Source organism: Lithobates pipiens, unplaced genomic scaffold (assembly GCF_037356315.1).
Source record: "Lithobates pipiens isolate NorthernLeopardFrog02 unplaced genomic scaffold, aLitPip1_a1.2 Scaffold_18, whole genome shotgun sequence".
In the NCBI taxonomy this organism is placed as follows: Eukaryota; Metazoa; Chordata; class Amphibia; order Anura; family Ranidae; genus Lithobates; species Lithobates pipiens.
Genome location: NW_027507758.1, coordinates 618,590,244 through 618,614,895, shown reverse-complemented (window position 1 = coordinate 618,614,895; position 24,652 = coordinate 618,590,244). Strand labels below are relative to the sequence as shown.

Genomic DNA, 24,652 nt, shown 5'->3' with positions numbered 1-24,652 from the left:
GTGAGAAAACTGAAGAGACCTGTTGACATTTCAGGACACATCTTTTTGTATCAAGGCGTTTTAAGTTCACTTGGAGATCATGTCCCAGTAGTACAGATGCTTTCTGAGAGCCATAATATCAGTTCCATAGCCCAGTGGCTGACAGAATGGAAACAAGCAGGTGCTACCATTCCAAAGGAAGCAGTCTGCGATTTCTCCCTTGCTTTGCTTGGAGCTCTAGTTAGGGCCTTCACCTCTTACCCAGACTTGAAGACATATATAAATGAGTGTTTTGGAGTGCTGACCAGAAATAACTCCTCCAACCTGCCTCCTTGCTTCATTAGAATCGATGTCGCACACTGTATCAAGCTCATTAGTCGATGGGAATGCTTAAGACAAAAAGGAAACAGAGTGAGAGAATTTTACCTCAGAGCAATGGCACAACTTCTCCAATCAAATTCACTGGATGATGCAAGGGAGCTCATTCATTCAATTTCAATTGTTGCATTTAGCGAATCAGAAGGGATTGATGACAGAGGCATACCTGTTATATCTGAGACATGCAAAACTCAACTGAAGAGACGTATCGCAGAGGGATGTCTCTTGCCTGGTGTCAGTGAAGATGATGATTTAGTGGAGATGAGCAAACAGGAAAATGAGACAATTCAAACAGACCTGAAAATATGGGTAACAGAAATTTGTGAAAGGAGTAAGATGCTTGCTGCAAATCATGGTGACCGAGATAACTTACATTTCCTTCCAGAGCTTGTCCCTAATGTTATAAGAATGGCATGTTACCTTCCGCTTTGGACAGCTGTGATGGTCCCACACTTCAAAAGTGTGAACATAACAGCAAGCTCTGCAAGTGTTGAGGCTGAATTTAAAAATATAAAACATGGCCTCTTTAAACATGAATGCCTGCCTATCAGAATGGACCGTTTTGTGATTCGTCACCTTGAATTCATGGAAGGCAAAATGAGGCTTTCTTCTGTACCAATTAGGAAAACAGATTGCAGTGAAGAAAAGAACGATAAAAGAAATAACAACTGTGAGGAGAATCCACATATTAATGTAAAAGTAAAAGAAGAAAGCAGAATGCAAGAGGAGCATGTTGAGAACTGGAAAGGCCTTAGTGTTCCTCCAAAAAAGAGACTATCCTACCTCACTCCTTGCTCTGAGTGGTTGCATATGGACACAACACTGAAAAGAAAAAGAAAGGTAAAAGTTTTGAAAAATGGCAACCACTTAGCTAAAGTACCTATAAAAATAAACAAAATGCTTGTAAGTGTCATTAATACCTGTGCGTTTGATTCCCTTTGCCAATGTCTTTGCTCTGCATTCTGTGACAGTGGTTCATTCTGCAATTATGTTAACAAAGAGCACAAAAATATTGAAATTTTTGAATTGGTGATGACCATTGTGACTAAGGGAGTGGGAAAGGACACGTATACAATGAGGGCGAAGATACTGTCAGAAAAATTTGAATGTGATCAGCTGAAGTCAGGTGTAAGGCAGGTGAGTGCTGAGTGCAATGTTGCGTACATAATCACATCAACAATGAAGCTGGTACCAAGTGCAACAATTACCTCCAAGTGTTCTTCTGAGTATTGTGAGAGAAATACAAGTTCTTCAAGGGTCATCCCTCTCCTGCCAGTCAATGAAGATATTTTAAAAACTGATGGAATGAGTAAACTTCAGATAGCACTGGAAGATGGGCTACATCTAAATCTGTCCAAATGTCTGAAGCCGTTGTTGTCACCTCAAGAGTGCCCAGAGAATTTCAAAACCAAGGATGTAACATCATTGAAATATCTTTGCAATGGCTCAGTCACACATAAATGCACTACTGGACAGCTAATTTGTGTTGAAATAAGTGCAGAAACACATTATCCATTATCTGAAATACCGGTCACCATGCACCTTGATGGTCACTTATTCACATTACGAGGGGTTGTTGCCTTTACTCCAGGAATCAGCAGAAATTCACTTGGTCATTATGTGGCCTATTGTAGGAGAAGGTCAGCTGATTGGGAAAAATATGATGACCTGTGTGAATCTGTTATGATAGCGTCTGCAAAAACCAAGATACAACCCCATGTTGTCTTATTCACAAAGGAGGAGTAAAACATATAACAGAATATGAAAATGTTAAGGTGAACTTTTTCATTTATTTATTTTTTTCATTATGTTTAAACAGTTCTATGATTATATGAACAGTTCTGTTGACTTTGGAAATTCCTCCCTGTCTTTCTTCATTTATTTGTGTTTATTAACAAAGATTCACAATTTGGAGTTTTGCTGTTTAATTTGACCACCATGCTAAAGTGATAATGTTTCTGGGAGAATTTGCGTCCCCTCTAGTTTTGTTCTTCAAATGTTGGTACTTCTATACATACCTAAAATATCCGGTAGCAAAATATTTCTGTATACATGTACTTTTTGATTCAAAAGATAATAAAGATTTTTGTATGTACCAATGGAATTAGAAAACTTTGTGGTACACAAAAGAAGAGATGTGACTTAGTGCATACACACCAGAAAAATAATTTTTACTGACATAGATGTTTTTCAAAAAGTGACTTATATAGGAGAATTTGCTGGAGTGCTGTTTTTTTTTTCTCTCTGACCGACCTCCAGACTCCAAGCTCACTGATGTTCCCAACCCCCAGCCTCTCACACTGCAGCAGTGGCATAGCGTGGGGGGTGCAGTGGCCCCGGGCGCAACATTTAGAGGGCACCAGCATGTGTTAGTACTGGCTGCCTCCTCCTAATTTCAATTTCCTGTGTCCCCTGCGCTCCGGCCACCATGCTAAGTGTCCAGCACCCTGTGATTGGCGCGTATGGGGGTCATGTGAGGCGTAGGGCTGTCCTGTCCGCGAACGCTCCTAAAGTCCCGCCTCCACACATGACCCCCATACACCCAATCACAGTGCGCCGGCCAGACACTGAACATGGCAGCTAGAGCACGGGAGAGAGAAGGAAAAATGTGAGCTGCCCCTGTCTTCTCCTCCTCCTCCAGACCGATGCAGGCCAGGACAAGAACGGGAGTGAGACTACCTTGTGAGAGTCTTGTTACTGGCCTCGGGGGGGGGGAGGGGGGGGGAGAGAGACTGTAGACAGGACAGTATAGTGTAGGCTGTGTAGTGGTCAGTGTAGTGTAGTGGTCAGTATAGTGTAGTATGGTCGTCAGTTTAGTAGACAGTATAGTGTAGTGGTCAGTATAGTGTAGTATGGTGGTCAGTGTAGTGTAGTATGGTGGTCAGTGTAGTGGACAGTATAGTGTAGTGGTCAGTGTAGTGTAGTATGGGGGTCAGTGTAGTATGGTGGTCAATGTAGTGGTCAGTATAGTGTAGTATGGTGGTCAATGTAGTGGTCAGTATAGTGTAGTATGTGGTCAGTGTAGTGGAAAGTATACTGTAGATGTCAGTGTAGTGTAGTATGGTGGACAGTATAGTGGTCAGTGTAGTGTAGTATAGTATGGTGGTCAATGTAGTGTAGTGGTCAGTGTAGTATGGTGGTCAGTGTAGTGTAGTATGGTGGCCAGTGTGGTGGACAGTGTAGTATAGTGGACAGTATACTGTAGTGTATTGGACAGTATAGTATAGTGGTCAGTATAGTGAACAGTGTAGTGGACAGTATAGTGTAGTGATCAGTGTAGTGGTCAGTATAGTGTAGCGGACAGTATAGTGGTCAGGGTAGTGGACAGTATAGTAGTCAGTATAGTGGACAGTGTAGTGGTCAGTGTAGTGTAGGACAGTATAGTATAGTGCTCAGTGTAGTGCAGTGGACAGTGTAGTGGTCAGTATAGTAGAGTGGTCAGTATAGTATAGGGGTCAATGTATTTCTCAGTGTAGTGGACAGTATAGTATAGTGGTCAGTATAGTATAGTGGTCAGTGTAGTTCTCAGTGTAGTGGACAGTATAGTATAATGGTCAGTGTAGTGTGTAATGGTCAGTAAAGGAATTAATCAAGTAGGTTAGTGTAGTGGTCAGTATAGGAATGCTATTGTATTTGAAGGGACTCGGGGAGTGCTAAAAGTCTGCAGGTTAAGGGGTGCAAATTACTTGCCTTGACCCAGGTGCTGACAACCCATGCTACTCCACTGCCACCCAGTAGAAGGCTCACTGCGGGTCGATCAACCAGGGACAGTGGGGAGACAGACGACTGACCAGCTGAGATCTGGAAACTGGGTAGGTAGCAGGTGGATAGCAGCACGTAACAGACCGATAAGCAGCTACCACGGTGGGGGCACAGATCAGCTTTAACACGGAAATTCAGGCTCACTTAGCATATTCCCTCGGGGGGAATGCCTAGGAGCTCACAGCATCACGCTGCTGCTTGGCGCCATGTAGTAACTCCGCCCCTCCATCATCTACACTTCTTTCTGATGAGTATGTGCAGCTGCAAATATCCCCTACTTTGAGACATATGAAGGGTGGTACAGAGGATTCACTTGGAGGAACAAATCAAATATCTGCACTGTCTCTCCCACCTGCAAGCTTAGTTCTTCATTTTTTTGGCTTGAAAGTTGTAGATGGCCACTCCGAACCTCTCTCTCCTGCTGGAGTGCTGTTTTTCTTGGTTAACGTCTGGTTTAAACTTATGTTAAAAGAGAACTATGGCCCAACCTTTTTTGGCCTTCGTTCTCTTTTTGTTCAAGATGACATATAGTATGTTCTCCTGTGACAAAAAAACTCATGTGCATGTGGCGGGCCATTGCCCACTATATCCTGCCAGTGCAGAGCCATGCTGCAGCCGGAACAGATCCTGACAATACTGTCGAGATCCACCCTGCCGCCTGATTGACAACTGCTCTGGCTCACTAGAGCCAGAGCCATCTGTGCCCGCCCCCTCCCTGTCTGTTCTTCCATTCAGCACTAGAGAATCGGAAAGGGGGGGATCCCTGTGGGGGTGTCAAAACTATGCATATGAAGTAAAACATGTATAATATCCACCAAATCTGCACAAACCATTAACAAATAAATCTAGTTGTATGTATGATTTAATAACGAGGTGCTAAGTTGTTGTGGTTTGACAATATATACTGCTCAATATCTCTGCAACTATACCAGCAAAAACCCGGCAGAAGCAAATGGTGTGTTTGTTTTTAAGATTCAGCAACGTAGGGTGCAGAGTGGGCGGGGTTTCGGCAACATATAACACACAATATCTCTGCAACCAAAGCGGCACAAACATTTATTTTTGCAGCACAAACCAGCACAAACGCGGCACAAACGAATGGCGCGTTTGTTTTTCAAATTCGATAACGTGGGGAGTAAAGTGGGCGGGGTTTCAACAACTATAACGCACAATATCTCCGACACCAAGGCGGCACAAACGTTTATTTTTGCAGCACAAACCAGCACAAACGCGGCACAAACGAATGGCGCGTTTGTTTTTCAAATTCGGTAACGTGGGGAGTAAAGTGGGCGGGGTTTCACAACATATAACGCACAATATCTCCGACACCAAGGCGGCACAAACGTTTATTTTTGCAGCACAAACCAGCACAAACGCGGCACAAACGAATGGCGCGTTTGTTTTTCAAATTCGGTAACGTGGGGAGTAAAGTGGGCGGGGTTTCACAACATATAACACACAATATCTTCGCAACCAAAGCGGCACAAACGTTTATTTTTGCAGCACAAACCAGCACAAACGCGGCACAAACGAATGGCGCGTTTGTTTTTCAAATTCGGTAACGTGGGGTGCAGAGTGGGCGGGGTTTCAACAACTATAACGCACAATATCTCCGCAACCAAAGCGGCACAAACGTTTATTTTTGCAGCACAAACCAGCACAAACGCGGCACAAACGAATGGCGCGTTTGTTTTTCAAATTCGGTAACGTGGGGTGCAGAGTGGGCGGGGTTTCAACAACTATAACGCACAATATCTCCGCAACCAAAGCGGCACAAACGTTTATTTTTGCAGCACAAACCAGCACAAACGCGGCACAAACGAATGGCGCGTTTGTTTTTCAAATTCGGTAACGTGGGGTGCAGAGTGGGCGGGGTTTCAACAACTATAACGCACAATATCTCCGCAACCAAAGCGGCACAAACGTTTATTTTTGCAGCACAAACCAGCACAAACGCGGCACAAACAAATGGCGCGTTTGTTTTTCAAATTCGGTAACGTGGGGTGCAGAGTGGGCGGGGTTTCAACAACTATAACGCACAATATCTCCGCAACCAAAGCGGCACAAACGTTTATTTTTGCAGCACAAACCAGCACAAACGCGGCACAAACGAATGGCGCGTTTGTTTTTCAAATTCGGTAACGTGGGGTGCAGAGTGGGCGGGGTTTCAACAACTATAACGCACAATATCTCCGCAACCAAAGCGGCACAAACGTTTATTTTTGCAGCACAAACCAGCACAAACGCGGCACAAACGAATGGCGCGTTTGTTTTTCAAATTCGGTAACGTGGGGTGCAGAGTGGGCGGGGTTTCAACAACTATAACGCACAATATCTCCGCAACCAAAGCGGCACAAACGTTTATTTTTGCAGCACAAACCAGCACAAACGCGGCACAAACGAATGGCGCGTTTGTTTTTCAAATTCGGTAACGTGGGGTGCAGAGTGGGCGGGGTTTCAACAACTATAACGCACAATATCTCCGCAACCAAAGCGGCACAAACGTTTATTTTTGCAGCACAAACCAGCACAAACGCGGCACAAACGAATGGCGCGTTTGTTTTTCAAATTCGGTAACGTGGGGTGCAGAGTGGGCGGGGTTTCAACAACTATAACGCACAATATCTCCGCAACCAAAGCGGCACAAACGTTTATTTTTGCAGCACAAACCAGCACAAACGCGGCACAAACGAATGGCGCGTTTGTTTTTCAAATTCGGTAACGTGGGGTGCAGAGTGGGCGGGGTTTCAACAACTATAACGCACAATATCTCCGCAACCAAAGCGGCACAAACGTTTATTTTTGCAGCACAAACCAGCACAAACGCGGCACAAACGAATGGCGCGTTTGTTTTTCAAATTCGGTAACGTGGGGTGCAGAGTGGGCGGGGTTTCAACAACTATAACGCACAATATCTCCGCAACCAAAGCGGCACAAACGTTTATTTTTGCAGCACAAACCAGCACAAACGCGGCACAAACGAATGGCGCGTTTGTTTTTCAAATTCGGTAACGTGGGGTGCAGAGTGGGCGGGGTTTCAACAACTATAACGCACAATATCTCCGCAACCAAAGCGGCACAAACGTTTATTTTTGCAGCACAAACCAGCACAAACGCGGCACAAACGAATGGCGCGTTTGTTTTTCAAATTCGGTAACGTGGGGTGCAGAGTGGGCGGGGTTTCAACAACTATAACGCACAATATCTCCGCAACCAAAGCGGCACAAACGTTTATTTTTGCAGCACAAACCAGCACAAACGCGGCACAAACGAATGGCGCGTTTGTTTTTCAAATTCGGTAACGTGGGGTGCAGAGTGGGCGGGGTTTCAACAACTATAACGCACAATATCTCCGCAACCAAAGCGGCACAAACGTTTATTTTTGCAGCACAAACCAGCACAAACGCGGCACAAACGAATGGCGCGTTTGTTTTTCAAATTCGGTAACGTGGGGTGCAGAGTGGGCGGGGTTTCAACAACTATAACGCACAATATCTCCGCAACCAAAGCGGCACAAACGTTTATTTTTGCAGCACAAACCAGCACAAACGCGGCACAAACGAATGGCGCGTTTGTTTTTCAAATTCGGTAACGTGGGGTGCAGAGTGGGCGGGGTTTCAACAACTATAACGCACAATATCTCCGCAACCAAAGCGGCACAAACGTTTATTTTTGCAGCACAAACCAGCACAAACGCGGCACAAACGAATGGCGCGTTTGTTTTTCAAATTCGGTAACGTGGGGTGCAGAGTGGGCGGGGTTTCAACAACTATAACGCACAATATCTCCGCAACCAAAGCGGCACAAACGTTTATTTTTGCAGCACAAACCAGCACAAACGCGGCACAAACGAATGGCGCGTTTGTTTTTCAAATTCGGTAACGTGGGGTGCAGAGTGGGCGGGGTTTCAACAACTATAACGCACAATATCTCCGCAACCAAAGCGGCACAAACGTTTATTTTTGCAGCACAAACCAGCACAAACGCGGCACAAACGAATGGCGAGTTTATTTTTCAAATTCGGTAACGTGGGGTGCAGAGTGGGCGGGGTTTCAACAACTATAACGCACAATATCTCCGCAACCAAAGCGGCACAAACGTTTATTTTTGCAGCACAAACCAGCACAAACGCGGCACAAACGAATGGCGCGTTTGTTTTTCAAATTCGGTAACGTGGGGTGCAGAGTGGGCGGGGTTTCAACAACTATAACGCACAATATCTCCGCAACCAAAGCGGCACAAACGTTTATTTTTGCAGCACAAACCAGCACAAACGCGGCACAAACGAATGGCGCGTTTGTTTTTCAAATTCGGTAACGTGGGGTGCAGAGTGGGCGGGGTTTCAACAACTATAACGCACAATATCTCCGCAACCAAAGCGGCACAAACGTTTATTTTTGCAGCACAAACCAGCACAAACGCGGCACAAACGAATGGCGCGTTTGTTTTTCAAATTCGGTAACGTGGGGTGCAGAGTGGGCGGGGTTTCAACAACTATAACGCACAATATCTCCGCAACCAAAGCGGCACAAACGTTTATTTTTGCAGCACAAACCAGCACAAACGCGGCACAAACGAATGGCGCGTTTGTTTTTCAAATTCGGTAACGTGGGGTGCAGAGTGGGCGGGGTTTCAACAACTATAACGCACAATATCTCCGCAACCAAAGCGGCACAAACGTTTATTTTTGCAGCACAAACCAGCACAAACGCGGCACAAACGAATGGCGCGTTTGTTTTTCAAATTCAGCAACATGGGGTGCAAAGTGGGCGGGGCTTGCCTTAAATTGAATGTTTAATATCTCAGAAACCGAACCGGCACAAACGCTAATTTTTGCGGCACAAACCAGCACAAACGCGGCACAAACGAATGGTATATTTTTATTCAGGTTTTACAAACATGGGGTGCCAACTTCACACAGCTAATGTACCTGCCTGCTCACAAATAAACTCTACTTTTTGAAGGAAAACACATTACATAAGTATTTCATCAAACAAAAATACAATTTATTTTTTTTGCTTGAAAAGAAAACTAGGAACGCAGCACTGGAGAAACATTAACTTTGGTGCAGCCTTTGGCCCCCAGGGCAGACATGAATAAATGAGATATAAAAAAATTGGTGGCCTGAGGAGTAGATATCTCAGGGAGAGAAGTCTGCTCCTGAAGTCCTTGAGAGCAGGAAATTCAGATGCCCAGGATGGTGATCTTGAAGAGGCTGCATCTTCTGGCACACCAGACTCATCCCAGGCCATCACTCTCTGGTCTTCCTTTGGGACTTCCCACCAGGCATCCTTCCAGGCTGTGGCTGGGCTCCTCTAGCTGAGGCAGGAGGAGGAGGGCGTTGTTGGACCTCCTGGCTGCCACTTGCCACAGCCTCCCCCCGACTGAGGTACTGTGTATGAAAAGGGGACATAGTTTTAGTTTTTTGATCATCAATCACAACATTTTGTGCTCCTGGCTTTTGCTATTTGACTGTTACCAAATAGAACAGACTATCATTCTGACACCAGCATTTTTCTTTCCCGTCCCAATCATTTTTGGTCACTACTGTCTATTGAGATGTAAACCACTTGGAGAAATCTCAACTTACTGATCAATAAGAACATCTAATCTAGTTAACATCATTAAATGTAACACAAGAAATATGTTCAACAATGCAATACCTGTCTCAAGCTGGGCCCCACCACATGGTGCTGCCTGGATGGCCCAGGTTGGTCATCAGAAGCCTCAGCTGGGGGTGAAGGATGCCTTGAAGGAAGCCTGGAGAGTGGTGGCCTGAGTGGTGGCCTAGGTACCCCCTGGTCTAACAGAAAATGCAGCCTGTCAAAGTGCACCATCCTGGGGTAGTAAACAGCATCTGGATCTCCTGCTCTCAAGGACTCCAGGTGCTTCTTCCTCTCCCTGAAATATGTAAGCTTCATGGTCACAATTTTGCGATTCAGATATGTCATGTCTGCCGTGGGGACCCTGATCTGCACCAAAGCAAGCAGTTTCTCCAGTGCTGTGTTCCTCTTGGATCTGTCATAATAAAATTTGTTGTGGAACTGCCACAGGCAGGGCATCTCCATGTATAGCTCGAGGAAGAGCCCCATAAAGTTGGGATTGGTGAATGGGTCCATTTTGTCTGCAAGACACAACACAAGACAAACCCTCAAATACTAATAATGCAATTAAAATCCCTCCTAATCTTGTCACAACAGCGGCCTAGATACAAGCAGTCTAGTCTAGTGAAGCACAAATTTAAAAATGTTACCTTCGTTTCGACGTTCGCCGCGTCCGTGACTCACACTCTCCTCCCAGATCGTACGGACGATACACATATGTGGCGTTTTATATACAGTGCGCATGCGTGAAACTCCGCCCGTCCCTGACGTTCTTTCCAGACTATTCCCCGCCCCTTCGCTTCCCGCGCAGTGGGGAGAGCACATGGCGGAGAGAACGCAGGTGCGCAATAATAGTTCCACTAACGAGGAGGAGGGTGAGGAAAGCCCGGAGCCAGAAACGTCCCGATCCAGGAAGACAAGATTTAAGGCCTCAAATATGTCTTTTGGAGAGATGTTGGAGATGGTCGACATATTGAACAGGACCGACTATGATGGGAAGTATGGACCTTACCCAAACCCAAATATCAGAAAGGCCAAGATCATGAATAAAGTTGTGAAGAGTCTTCTGAAGAATTTTGGGGTACGCCGATCCAAGGATCAACTGAGAAAACGCTGGTCAGACTTGAAACTGAGGGAGCACGGGCAGTACCTAAGGATCAAGCGTGTTCTTAAAAAAAGTAAGTAGTTGTCGTGTGTTCATATCATTATTCTTGCTTGCATACATGCTCCATGTGCTTGGATTTCATGTTGTGCATTTTAAAATGGCCACTTTCAAGGTCATGGTTTCGTTCGTTCGTATGAAACATCGTTCTGCAGGGAAGTATTCCAGCTTAACAAAGTGGCACCAATAATGTTCTCACCTTGTAACTCGGCCCAAAAACCCATTGTACAACACTTCCAAGCAATGTTTCATATTCCTATTTCTGCCCTCTGTGTGCTAATTAATCTTTGTTTACATTCTCATAGGGGAGAGAAGACTCGGCAAGTATGAGGACACCAGGGACCATGAGGACACCAGGGACCACACCCCTCCCAAAGAAGGGCAACTTCCAAAAGCAGAAACAGAGGAGCAGGAGGAGGAGGAAGAAGGAGAGATTGTGGAGGTTGGACAAATTGTCACCACAACAGGTGAGTGTCGGAGAACACAGCTTCCGGTAAGCTCATCAATGTATATCACCATATTTGGATTACATGGTGTGTTTGTTTGTTTTTTTTCTAGGTGATGTGGAGGAAGATTCCCGTTTTACCAGTGAAAGTGCCCAGATCTTGATCGGGGAGATAATGGTGTGCAATAGGGATTTGGAAATTGTACAACAAAACATCAATGATGTTAAAAATAAAATGAAGAACATCATTGATGTTTTGGGGAGAGTGTGAAAACGAAAAAACTAGATAGGGTTTTATTTTTGTTTTAGAAAATAAAAAAGGTGGATTTAGCATAATTCCAAATTTGGAAGATGCACACAGTATGTAAACATGAGCTATCTCCCATCATGGGGGATCAATGTACATGTTTTGTGGAAAGTGTCTGAGATGAAGGGGTTGCAGCCCCAAAGCATGTACATTGATCCCCCATGATGGGAGTTAGCACATGTTGACACACTGTGTGCATCTTCCAAATTTGTATTTTTCAGGGGTCACACCCCATGTGATGAAGGCAATATCAGCCCAGTTTGTACATACTCATGTCTGATATTGTCTTCACTTTTCCAAGTAGAACTTTGTAAGTTCCTGTGTTCTGTATTTCACGGTTTGATACATGCCTGTTTACACAAAAAACAACTCACAAATAAATATTATTAAACTCGGTTTTGGATACCCAAAATATCTTGGTTGTGTTGTAAAAACCTTTACTAAACGCACATATTAATGTGCTTGTATTAAAAAGTTGAATTCTCAACAATGTGTGGCTTCCTTTTTCATTGAGATTACAATGTATTTGTAGTCAAATTTGAGTTTGTGCTGAGAAAGAGTGCGATTTACTAAAGGCAACTCCACTTTGCACTCCAAGTGCAGTTTCAGGTGTACTTTTGCAGTGCACTTGTAGTGCATAGTGGATGTGCCTTTAGTAAAAAGCACCCACAGTGAGGTGTAAATTTGGACAATCATGCCATTTTCCTGCCAGGGTGCTGAAAATGAGCATGATTTAGATCAGTAATGCACTACACATTAGTTAACAAAAAGAAGGTGTGTGTGTAGCAGACCCACAACATAATAAGATTATCTGAAGAAGAGACTGTCCCCTCATCTCGCTCTGAACTTGGTTTTACACTGTTGCTGAAAAAGGCACAACTTTAATAAAAATGGCAAAGTGGGAGGCCACAGTCTGCCATTCCTGTGGCATTGAAGGACACTGTGTAGTGACACAAGAAAACAAACTAGTAATTTGACAAATCAACATTGCATGCAGATTAGACACCCACATTTTTGAAGACAATTAGTATAACATTTTTTAAAATGAGTATTTAAAGCCTAAAGTATAAGGTCCCCTTATGAGAGTCCTAACCCCCCCATCCCCCCCCATCTGGTGGGCCCTTGATAAAAAATGAGGGGGGATGTTTAGGAGAGGTAACCCTCTCCACATGATTGAGAGCTGAATGCCTAAATAATGTGTGATACTTTGTGAAGCCCCTCCTTACCTACACTATTGGCAGCCCACCGGACAGGTAAGAAGTGTCATAATAACAAAATGGAAGCACATGTTGACATTCTGTTATTACATAGCAATAAAATTAATATGTTTAAAAAATAAAACTAGCATTTGAAAGTATTGAGGCAGGCCCTTACACTACATGCTTTGGTGAATTTGTCCATAAATGTGATCATGATAAAGGTATTTAGAGTGTGTATTGGGTTGGGTCAAGTCATCAGATAGAAGATTGCTATCAGCTGAGGTAACAGTTGGGGAGAGGGGGGTCACTAATGAGTTTAGCACAACTCCAAAAACAATAAAAAGGTCAAATTGAAGCACACACATCACATTTGTAGAGATTTTAGGGGGTGTTTAGGGAAAAGCAATACTATGTGGCTGCCAAAAGACATTGTCAAGTGACTAGACTATAGTTTTAGGGGCCAAGAAGAGCATGGTGGGGAAGTTAGTGAGGTAAATCTGCATGAGGACAAAGGGGCAGAGCATATGAATTAGAGCATATTGCAATGATGGTAATTAGGGAATGAGGAAAGAAATGCAAGATATTAGCAATCATGAAATACATAAAATGTGATGTTTACGGTTAAAAATTAGCATAATATAGTCCTTCAGCAGGAGCTGAATGATGGCAGAAAAGGTCTCTGGAATAATGATCCCCAGAGCCTGGGGGGAGATGCCTGTAGAGAACTTGAGGTCCTGAAGGTTCGTCTAGGTACTCATCGTACAGTTTGAGCCGTGCAGGGGTTCTTACTTTGACTTTGACACAAGCCCTTTGGCTTGTGTCAAAGTCAAAGTAAGAACCCCTGCACAGCACAAGCTGTACAATGAGGACGTAGACGAAACATGTTTGGAAAACGGTCGGGTGGTCAGAACGGACACCAGAAAGCAACGCTAAACAGCAAGGCCTGAAAGGATGACCTGAATAGCAGAAGCAAGCAGACAATAAAAAATGCCTTTCAAAGCGTACTATACCAAGATAGAGTCCACAATGAGAAGCAAATACTTAATGACTGCATGCACTGATTATCAGATACGCAAAGACAAGCAGAAACTGAAGAGCAGTAGCGATCTGAATCACTAATCTGAAAAGCGCGAATCGTCTTTCACCGAACTTCTACTAAAACACGAGATCAGCAGAAGGAGCACAAAGGGTGCCGGACGTGGTACTGAACTTCCTTTTTCTAGTCCCGCCGTACACGGCTTACGTCAGCGCGTTCTTGCCAACCGTCCATGTGTATGCAACAGTTTCGGGCACAATCCGTCGGACTAAATCCGACGGATTTGGTTGCCAAAATCTCCGACCGTGTGTACGTGGGCTAAGGGCTGCTAGGCCTGGTGAGAGAAGGTCTATCCGATAAGGGTGAGGATCCAGTTGTGAATGGCTATTCTCTGGATTTTCCTAATGTGAGAGACTCTTTTCTACTTGACTTAGTTCCAAGAGTACCTGGACTTTGCTACCTAAACCTTCTAACCCTACCTTGAGAGACTGTGTTTTGTTTATTCTTCTTGCAAATAAAAATCCCTTAAGCGGATTTGGTGTCAGTCACTGCAGTTATTGGGCCATCTACCTCGGGAAACCCCTAGACATACACAAGACCAGGAAGGTAACGGTAAGCCCAATCAAATCAGCCACTCCTTCGGGAGTCGGTACTACAGATGCATAACATTGAAAAAGTTGATCTGTTGCCTGCTTGAATTGAAACCATTGTGATTTGTTTAAGAGAGCCATAAATTTGCTGGCCAATGTTTTTCTTTCATCAATCATTGGCCAGTAGGATAAAATTGGGGCTGTCATAACAAGTTAGAACTGTCTTTATATACTGTTGCTAGGTAAATGCAATCCAGTTCTGTTAATTACTATTAGTCGGAATACCGCAGGTGTTTAACCATATTTCTCAGAGTAACTTCATTCTCTTATTGATTTTATAAGTGCACTTGCTAATCATTTCTCCTTTTAGACGATGCTTGGCCTAATAAATTCTTTAAAATACCTCAAAGTGTGTTGGTAGGTTCTCAGTGAGCGATCAGGCATGCAGAAAAATCACAGAACAATTCAGGAGCTCCTCTGGGGGGCAGCGCTACAAGTGGGAGCTCGTCTGAGGATTTGAATTTGGGACTGAAAACGAGTGATGACCGTCGTTACCTGCCAAGCCACCATGATGGACCTTGTCACTGCTGCCGAGTGGCGTGAAGAACAGAATGGCAGTTTTAGGCTCTATGTAGTTATGGGCTTCACTGGTGTCACCTGGACAGACGAACAGATCCGGCAAGTGGTATTGACACTGGTACCTACCCAGAAAATGTGAAAGTTGGTCAGGCAGCCTCTTGCACTTAAAGCGGAACTTCAGTAATTTTTTTCAACTTTCCATCTATTAAATCTTCTACCCATGTTGTCTTAACTTTGGATGGTAAAACATTATTTTTCTGCCAGTAAATACACTTCCTGTTTCTTGCCCCATAAGGCTTATGACATCATGCACAGCTGAGATTGCCAGGAGGGGGGGGGTGGGGGGGTGAGTCATAAGAGGGCCAATGAGAGCTGGAGGTGTTCCCCTGTGTAAATCCAGGCAGTGAACAGGCAGCAGCTTCAGCTGCCCACAGTTAAAATGGTTGCAGCCAGACTCAGCGGAGGGAGATTGCTGCAGCATATTTGGCACGTACAGAATCATAGTATATATAAAATGATATGCAAAGTGGTTGGAGGGAAGCTTCACAATGGCAAAGATGTTTCTATTAAAAATGATGTGAGCAGACTGCAGTTCCTCCTTAAAGTGGGAGTCCGCCGTTTTTTTGTTTTTTTTGTTTAAAAGCCAGCAGCTACAAATACTGCAGCTGCTGACTTTTAAAATAATGACACTTACCCGCCCAGCACGCCCGCGATGTCGGCACCCGAAGCCGATCTCTCGATCGTCTCTGGGGTGCTGCTGCCGCCATCTTGGGTATGGGAATCAGGAAGTGGAGCCTTTCGGCTTCATTTCCCGGTTCCCTACTGCGCATGCGCGAGTCGCGCTGCACAATAAGGATGGTCCCCGTTGTCTCTGGGATCCGTGTGTTTCCCAGCAGGCAGCGGGGGACCTTCGGAAAGGGGCGTAGATTCTGCAGAAAGAGGTGTACCTTCTGCAGAATCTACGCCGGAAGTGGGTGCAGATACCTGTACTGTACAGGTACCTGCACCCCCCTCCCCCCTGAAAGGTGCCAATTGTGGCGCCGGAGGGGGGGAGGGTTCCAATGAGCGCAAGGTCCACTTTAGGGTGGACCTCCGCTTTAAGTTTGATTAGAATGAAGGAGAGGAATCCTGACTGGCTTTAAAGGAGATAGCCTACAGCTGCCAGGGGATATTAAAGGCTAGGCTCACCTTTGTTCACCTTTTCTTTCTTTTTTTTTTTTTCTAAATTCCAGCTCTATGTACAAAATATAGCATTGATGTACTTCTTTCGCAGAAATAAAACAGCTTTCCATTTATTCTACACATGCTTACCTCTCTGTTTTTGTGGCTGATTAGAAACACTTCTCCATTACTTCTGCCCTACTTCCTGGACAGACTATAGGTCATGACACAGGAAGGAGTTGACCAGCTGATCTCATTAGCACACATTAGAAACCTAATGGTGACCTCAAGGGTTAGGGAGAGCTGACATCCTTCCTTGTAGAGTGGGTTACCAGGCATGGTGGGTGTGATGAGCTCCACTGACAGGTACATGACTATAATGCCGCGTACACACAACCGGACTTTTCGACAGCAAAGGTCAGACGGAACGAATCCGTCAGACAATTCGATCATGTGTGGGTTCCATCGGACCATTGCTGTCCAAAAATCTGACGGACTTTAGAAATAGAACATGTTTCAAATTTTTTTGCCGGAACTCCACTGGACCCAGTTCCTATCGAGAAATCTGCTCGTGTGTGTGCTAGTCCGACGGACGAAAACCGACGCTAGGGCAGCTATTGGCTACTGGCTATGAACTTCCTTATTCTAGTCCGGTCGTACATCATCACGCTCGAATACGTCGGACTTTGGTGTGATTGTGTGTGGCCAAGTCCGTTCATTCAGAAAGTCTGTCGGAACCCCGCCGAAAGTCAATTGGGAAGACCGTCGGACCTAGTCTGTCGAAAAGTCCGGTCGTGTGTACGCGACATAAGACTGCATTCCATAGAGGAGTTTTTGTCTCTTCTAGTCACTGGCTCCCTCTGCCCTTCTTCTGATCCACCATCAATATGCATCCTCTCAGAAAAGGGCTAGGGTGGAGACCTCTCTCTTAAAAGAACAGTCTAGAGGCAGATACATATAAATAAAGATACCCTAATGGCCCACATCTTCATGTAATTGATGTCACTATTTAGGGAAGTTGCAATTGGTTAAGAGTCTGGTATGGAATTAGGGGTTGACCACAGTGTTTTTCGTAGTCTTTTTTTTTTTTTTTTTGTGAAGCTCCCACTTAAAATGCATACCAGACCCTCATAATGAATAAGGGTCTGTTGTGGAATTTGGGTAGATCCCACAGTGTTTTCTCAAAATCCATAACAGATCTCATAAAGGATTATGCCCTATACACAAAGGAAAAGGTCCGGAAAAGGTCCGATCGGATTATGTTGTCGGAAAATCCGATCGTGTGTGGGCTCTATCGGACTTATTCCGACAGAAAAAATTTGAGAGCTGGATCTAAAATTTTCGGACAAAAAAATCCGATCTGACTTTTTCCAATCGTTTGTGGAGAATTCCGACGGACGAAGTGCCATGCATGCTCAGATTAAATTATGAGACGAAAGCTATTGGCTACTGGCCTTTACATAGTCCCGTCGTACCAAACGAACGTCACTGCGTTCCGAACGATCGGATTTTCCAACAACTTTGTCTGACCGTGTGTATGCAACACAAATTTCTGCCAAAATTAGGTTTGAAATGGATTTTGAGGAGGACTGCATGCTGTTTTTTTTTGTCACTTTTGCTATAGGATGTACACAAGCTAATGTGATACTTTGGACAGAAATAAATACTAGGGTTGTCCCGATACCACTTTTTTAAGACCGAGTACAAGTACCGTTCCTTTTTTAAAGTACTCACTGATACCGATTACCGATATTTTTTTTAATGCCACATGACAGTGACACTAATATGCAGCACTGATGACACATGGGACGGTAGTTTTTTTTTTACAATTTTATTTTTTTCAAAATGTTTATTTTATTATGCTTTATTTTTTTGGGGGCAGGGGGGAGTGGACAGTGTCAGTATGTTTTTTATTTTATTTTTACAATTTACCTATTCATTATTTATTTGTTACAGTTCTTTTTTTTTCTTTTTTATTGGGCCTGTTGGGGGGTGGCTTTGGTGAGATATCCCCTGACATCTTCCTTTTGAGACAGGGAAAGGAATGGAGGACAGAGATTCCCCAGTCCCTTTCTCTGCAACCTCAGCTGCACTGAAGATGAATGGACAGGAGACAGAGGCTATTCTCCATTCATAAACGGAAACATAGTTTACAATGCTCATTGACACGATGCTCATTCATAACTGTCAGTGACAGTTATGAATGAACAGAGTCAGTGATCATTGTGCATTTGGAAAAGGAAGGAGCCAGTAAATGGCATATTTACCGGCCCCTTCTGCCACTCTCCATCCTGACAGATTGATGACAGAAGGGGCGGTAGAGAACGGAGGGGGACCGAGAAGTAAAGAGGGGGACCGAAGAGCACATAGGGGGATCGGGGGAGCATGGTGGGGGAGTTGCGATCACTGATCTCCCTGTATAGATTTCAATAAAGCAGCTGAAAGCTGTGGAAGGGAGAGGAGGAGAAGCGGCTGTGAGCTGCTTTATTGAAATCTATACAGGGAGATTGGTGATTGTAACTCCTCCCCAGTGCAGCACCGATCACCCAACTGTCCATGTATCGAATTAAGCATCGGAGCATTTGCCTGAGTACAAGTACTCAGTATCGGCATAGATACCAATACTAGTATTGGTATCGAGACAACCCTAATAAATACTTTGCATGCAAATGACAATTCTGTGCTAGATTATTTTTTTATTTTATACTGACCTCCGGAAATTGATATCAGCCCCCTATTCTTTTGTTCCTTATCATTTTTACCAAAAAACCCAACAGGGAAATGTTATTTAGCAGCTAATGGAGTATAATCTGAGTGGCTCTATAATATCATGCATCTCATCCTGCTTAGTGAAATTGTAAATATGGAGGAATGGGATTAGAATGGTGCTACTGACAAATGGTTCATGACAAGTTAAATAAAAAAAATATATAATTTCTTTATTAGTACAAAGGTAAGGAGAAAGGTAAACAAAGGGTATCAAAATTGTTAAAATCAATAGTAGAGCATATACATGATATATATATTGGGTTGCTGGTGACCCACAAGTAAAAGGAAAGGTGGTCACAGATGGAGGTTGAATCCCAACATGTTTCGCCAGTGATGGCTTCCTCAGGGGATAGTATGGGACCACCACAAAAATCTAGCTCTACCATAAAAAGCAAAAAGAGTACATATAAGTGATAATACATCATGAAAACAAAAATAGCATGTCACTTTTGCTGTAGCACATACAGGTGCACCACTTCACAAGCAGTTTTAGGGCATCCTCCAAGTTTGTTATTTATAGAACTTTTGTTCTATTTTGTATCCCTACAGGTAAAACAAATCTAAATGCCTAAGAACAATTTTGAAACTTTGACATGTGTTAGTAAACCTTACATATCATACATACATTTTTTTTTATTATCAAAAAAAACTGTCCCAAAATAGTAAAAAAAAAAAAAAACAATAAAAAAAATAATTTAGCTGTATATTTCTTGTTACTACCTTAACCTACTGTTAGGGCATGCTGGGACTGTGACGTCATAAGGGGCAGGGTCACCAGATGACATCACCCAGTGACCCCACCCCTTATACCTATATAAGTCGACACACACCGTCTCCACTGCATTACAGCGGGAGAGAGCGTTGTGTCAACATCAGAAGAAAGAAGAAAAAGACGACAGTGACGACGAAGGAGAAAGCCAAGCCACCACTAGCAAATGAGCAGAAGATAGCGGAGGAGCCCAGAAGAAGAACCAGAAAGCGCGGAGAAGTCGGAAGAAGACCCCCGAAGTCGGAAGAAGAGCCCTGGAGCTGCCTAATAAACTACTTTAAAAACCTGTGAAGTGTGTTATTTTATTGACACTTTTTCCCCCAAGTGAATGGGTAGGGATACGATGTACCCCATACTTATTCACATAGGGTGGTGGGCCGGGATCTGGGGCCCCCCTTATTAAAGGGGGCTCACGGATTCCGATAAGCCTTCTACTTGCAGACCCTGACAACCAACGGCCAGGGCTGTCGGGAAGAGGCTGCAGCTGCCCCCTCTACATCTGTCCCTCTGAGCTCTCAGTCTCCTCGCTGGCTGGCAGGATGAAGGTCAGGATTGTGGGATTGATGAGGTAAGGAGGCTCACCTGTCTGTCTTCCATAGGGGTGGGGATTGTTGTTGGTTTGCCCCCCCTATATTTTTGAGCACCAGCTGCCACTTCTCACAGTGCAAAAATTCTAATTGCAGTGAACATGAATAATTGCACAAAGCGTTGCCCATAAAGTATCAAATCACAAATGTGATGATAAATGCACTAAAAGCAGTCCAGTGGAAGACTCCAATGCTCTGTACACACGGTCTGTACCAATGGAAAATGTCAGATCGGATCGCGTTGTCGGAAAGTCCGATCGTGTGTGGGCTCCATCTGACTTTTTCCGTCAGAATTTCCGACACACAAAGTGTGAGAGCTGGATCTAAAATTTTGCGACAACAAAATCCGATCGTTTAAATTCCAATCTTGTGTAGACAATTCCGACGGAATTGCCACGCATGCTCAGAATAAATGATGAGACGAAAGCTATTGGCCCATTTATAGTCCCGTCGTACGTGTTCTACGTCACCGCGTTCAGAGTGATCGGATTTTCCGACAAGTTTGTGCGACCGTGTGTATGCAAGACAAGTTTGGGCCAAAATCCATCGGAAAAAATCCGATGGATTATGTCGTCGGAAAGTCCGACCGTGTGTACAGGTCGTTAGTGCAAGAGATCAGTGTATCCAGTGTATGCAACAATGGACAGCTGTGACCCCACATTCTACAAACCTGCTGACCAGAAATAATTGACCCCGAATTAATGAGCATTCAAACTAGAAAGGTTTATGAATCTGGCACCCAGGAAATAGAAACAGCAAATGGCGTCAATGACAAAGCCATGTACATACTACACAAAACGTTTCTGCATGCAAAGGGGGGGATCCCGCTTATACCCAGACAGGAAGTCTCGACAAAAGACAGGAAGTGATGTCAGGTACAGACAGGAAGTTCCGAGTGAGAGGTGAGTCGGGAGGAAGTAGAGAGAAGACATTGCTGGAAGTGGCAGTAGAGGAGGTAATAAGATCTTATTTTCTATTTACACCCAGTAACCCCCCGTCATGTCTGTCCTCTTCCTCCATAGTCACTGTGATGTCTTTTATCTCCAGCAGATGATGATACACACATATATAGTGTGGAAACCTAGATTAACCCCTTCAGGGGCAGAACATTTCTCCTCTTATGGGCCGGTATTCTTTTGAATAGTGCAGATTGTCAGATCATGCCTCCTATAATGTACGCATGCGCAATACGTAACGTCACTCCAGCCGATCTGCCGACCAGATGGCATGACGTTAACACTGCGCATCCGATGATCAGCAAAGACAGAACACCGGGTCTGCCACCGGGGCACATCGTACTATTCTACCACCTCTCAGTCGGCGGGCACGACCCCGACACGGGCTCTACCCCCTCCACACAGCCCGGGCAATTTCACACCTTTTATCCACCACTCTCCACACTACAGATAGCCTCTCGTGAATGCCCACAACAATCAGCCTAGGCCCCGATGACAAAAACACCCCCAATGTGGGGCCCCGTTCCCTGCACAGGGCCACATCCACCCCCTGCTGGGTTCTCTATGCGTCTTGTCACCAGGCAGAACACAGAAAGGCGGCTACAGTACACCCGACCATCGGGGGACCACAAATCCCAGCATCCTAGGTGGGGCCTGAGGGGGTGCTCTGACCTAGAGTTGCCACCTCATCCCTTTAAACCCGAACACCTATTAACCAGTTCCCTACTGCCGTATTGTAAAATGACGGTGGCAGGAACTATCTCTCTCCGGGTGGGCGTCATATGATGTCCTCTGCTTCCCGTTTTGACGTCGCTTCCGCCCTGCAATGGTATGGAGCCGTATGGGGGCCATTGTCCCCTCACTCAACTCCATGCCAAGGAGGGGAAAGGACTTAATTGCCTCTTCCGCTGCCAGCAGCTTTGGTAAGCGGCGGAGGGCACCGGAGCGTGAGGTGGGGGGGCCTCTCCCACCACTGATAAAAGTGATCTAGCAGCGAATCCCCCACTGAGACCAATTATTTTTTTCTGAAAACGGACCGCCCGCTGAAGAAGTGGATATCGGGGTTATGGCAGCTAGCTGCTGCCATAACAACGGTATTTCACTTCAAAGAGCCGTCGTAACATGACGGCGGGGGCGGTCCGTAAGTGGTTAATACAAGCACACCTGTATTTTTCTGATTCCCCTCCTTTAATTGATTCTGGGATGGTCACAGTTCAGAAACTCACCCACACAGCGGATCCAGCGTTGTCCTGCTTTGATCCTCTTCTCTGAAGCTGCCGCCGGGTACTGTGTCACCATGTTCCTCTGCGACACCATCTGGGGGCTTCATTGGCTCGGCCGGGTTCTGGTGCAGCATTCCGATGACACGCCGCTATGCTACACTGCAGATGTTAACTATGGTAGCAGATGCTGCATATATACTTTAATAAAAAGGTGTACTTAAAGCGGTGTTCCGCCCAGAAAAAAAAAAAAAAGAAAAGCCAGCAGCTACACATACTGCAGCTGCTGGCTTTTAATAATAGGACATTTACCTGTCCTTTAGTCCAGCGATGTCTGCACCGCTGTCGGGTGCTGCCACTGCCGTTGCGGGTAAGGGTACCCGGCATTGTAGCCTTACGGGTTCACGCCGGGAACCCTACTGCGCATGCACGAGGCCACGCTCCTCTCTCCTACTGGCCTGGCAACAGGGAGAGGAGGAGGGAGCTCCACGGTGATGTCACGGGCCATGGCCCGGACTCCCGAAAGTGGGAACAGGATACCTGTGAAAGACAGGTATCCTGTCTCCCCTCCTCCCTGAAAGGTGCCAATTGTGGCACCGGAGGGGGAGAGGAGACAAATGAGTGGAAGTTCCACTTTTGGGTGGAACTCTACTTTAATAATATACTGCAAGGAGACCACTACACACATACAGTAGCACAGACCGAGCTATCTGGCAGTGTGCATGTGAGATAATAACAACAGGACAGAGATACTTCTGTCACCAGACTTCATACACACACAGAAGCTGCAATAGTAAAATGTTTAGAATTCAGGGACACTTTCTTATAGTCTCTGCCTCTGCCCTGGATGAAATACAGCAGCAGCTTCTGCATGGAAGGTCATGTGGTCCAAATCTGTCTCTATTTCCTGGAAACTCTCCTTTATAAAGATATCACAGTTCTCCAATCTAAGCTTCTTACACAGCTAGCAGAGACGGGGAGTACCTTTCTATAACCAATTAGGTCTGTGATAATTACCAAGGTATTTACAAATAAAAACAGTAGAGGAAAGCAGCTTCCTACACATGTGCCAATTCTCACTGGGGCAGCTCACCTATCGCTCAATATTGTAGAACCAATACAGTCCAGATAAATTTCTGTCTACAGAAAACCTGTATAGATCAATGAGGATGGAGGAGGACCGGAGTCACATGACTGCGAAGATATTAAATCTCACCCTGGAGATCATCTACCTGCTGACCGGAGAGGTGAGGAGGATTCTGGGAGGTCACATGACATCACTCTTATCTCTATTAATAAAACACAGACCTGACTGGAGAGGTGAGGAGGATTCTGGGAGGTGACATGACATCAATCTTATCCCTATTAATAAAACACAGACCTGACCTGAGAGATGAGGAGGATTCTGGGAGGTCACGTGACATCACTCTTATCTCTTTTAATAAAACACAGACCTGACCTGAGAGGTGAGGAGGATTCTGGGAGGTCACATGACATCACTCTTATCTCTATTAATAAAACACAGACCTGACTGGAGAGGTGAGGAGGATTCCGGGAGGTGACATGACATCAATCTTATCCCTATTAATAAAACACAGACCTGACCTGAGAGATGAGGAGGATTCTGGGAGGTCACGTGACATCACTCTTATCTCTTTTAATAAAACACAGACCTGACCTGAGAGGTGAGGAGGATTCTGGGAGGTCACGTGACATCACTCTTATCTCTATTAGTAAAACTCAGACCTGACTGGAGAGGTGAGGAGGATTCTGGGAATGTGACATGATATTACTGTATTTGCTTTAATAGAGTATTCCTTCTGTGAAGTCTGGAGATCATTTGACCTTTACAGTGCTTCTACCTCACTCCCTAAAACCTGAGAGACACAACATGCAGAAGATTCTAGAAGTCACCAAGAAGATGATGGAGCTGCTGACAGGAGAGGTGAGCGGTGCTGGGAATTCTGGGACATTATCCAGTAACAGACAAGGGATGTGTCTGGATGGTGACTGTATCATTGTGTGTGTCCTATAAGGTGTCAGGATGTCACTGTCTATTTCTCCATGGAGGAGTGGGAGTATTCACTCAATGTGTTTATTAAGAAAAGGAAGGGGCCAGTAAATTACATATTTATCAGCTCCTTCCCCTG

The 24,652-nt window shown here is 44.9% G+C and overlaps 2 protein-coding genes across 3 annotated transcripts in view; both read left to right on the top strand.

Moving 5' to 3' along the window:
* LOC143986845 (uncharacterized) overlaps nt 1-24,652 on the top strand; it is a 237,704-nt gene that overhangs the window by 62,127 nt on the left and 150,925 nt on the right. The gene's annotated exons all lie outside the window — the stretch shown is intronic.
* The window catches only part of LOC143989465 (uncharacterized), a 31,227-nt gene continuing 27,792 nt past the window's right edge, over nt 21,218-24,652 (top strand). Inside the window, exons 1-3 of one of the 2 annotated variants that reach the window (XM_077489599.1) lie at nt 21,218-21,281; nt 23,649-23,749; nt 24,313-24,447. In XM_077489599.1, coding sequence (XP_077345725.1) covers nt 23,666-23,749; nt 24,313-24,447 — 219 coding nt within the window. In that variant the 5' untranslated portion in view covers nt 21,218-21,281; nt 23,649-23,665. The remainder of the gene's footprint in view (nt 21,282-23,648; nt 23,750-24,312; nt 24,448-24,652) is intronic. The other variant, XM_077489597.1, reaches the window with a different exon arrangement.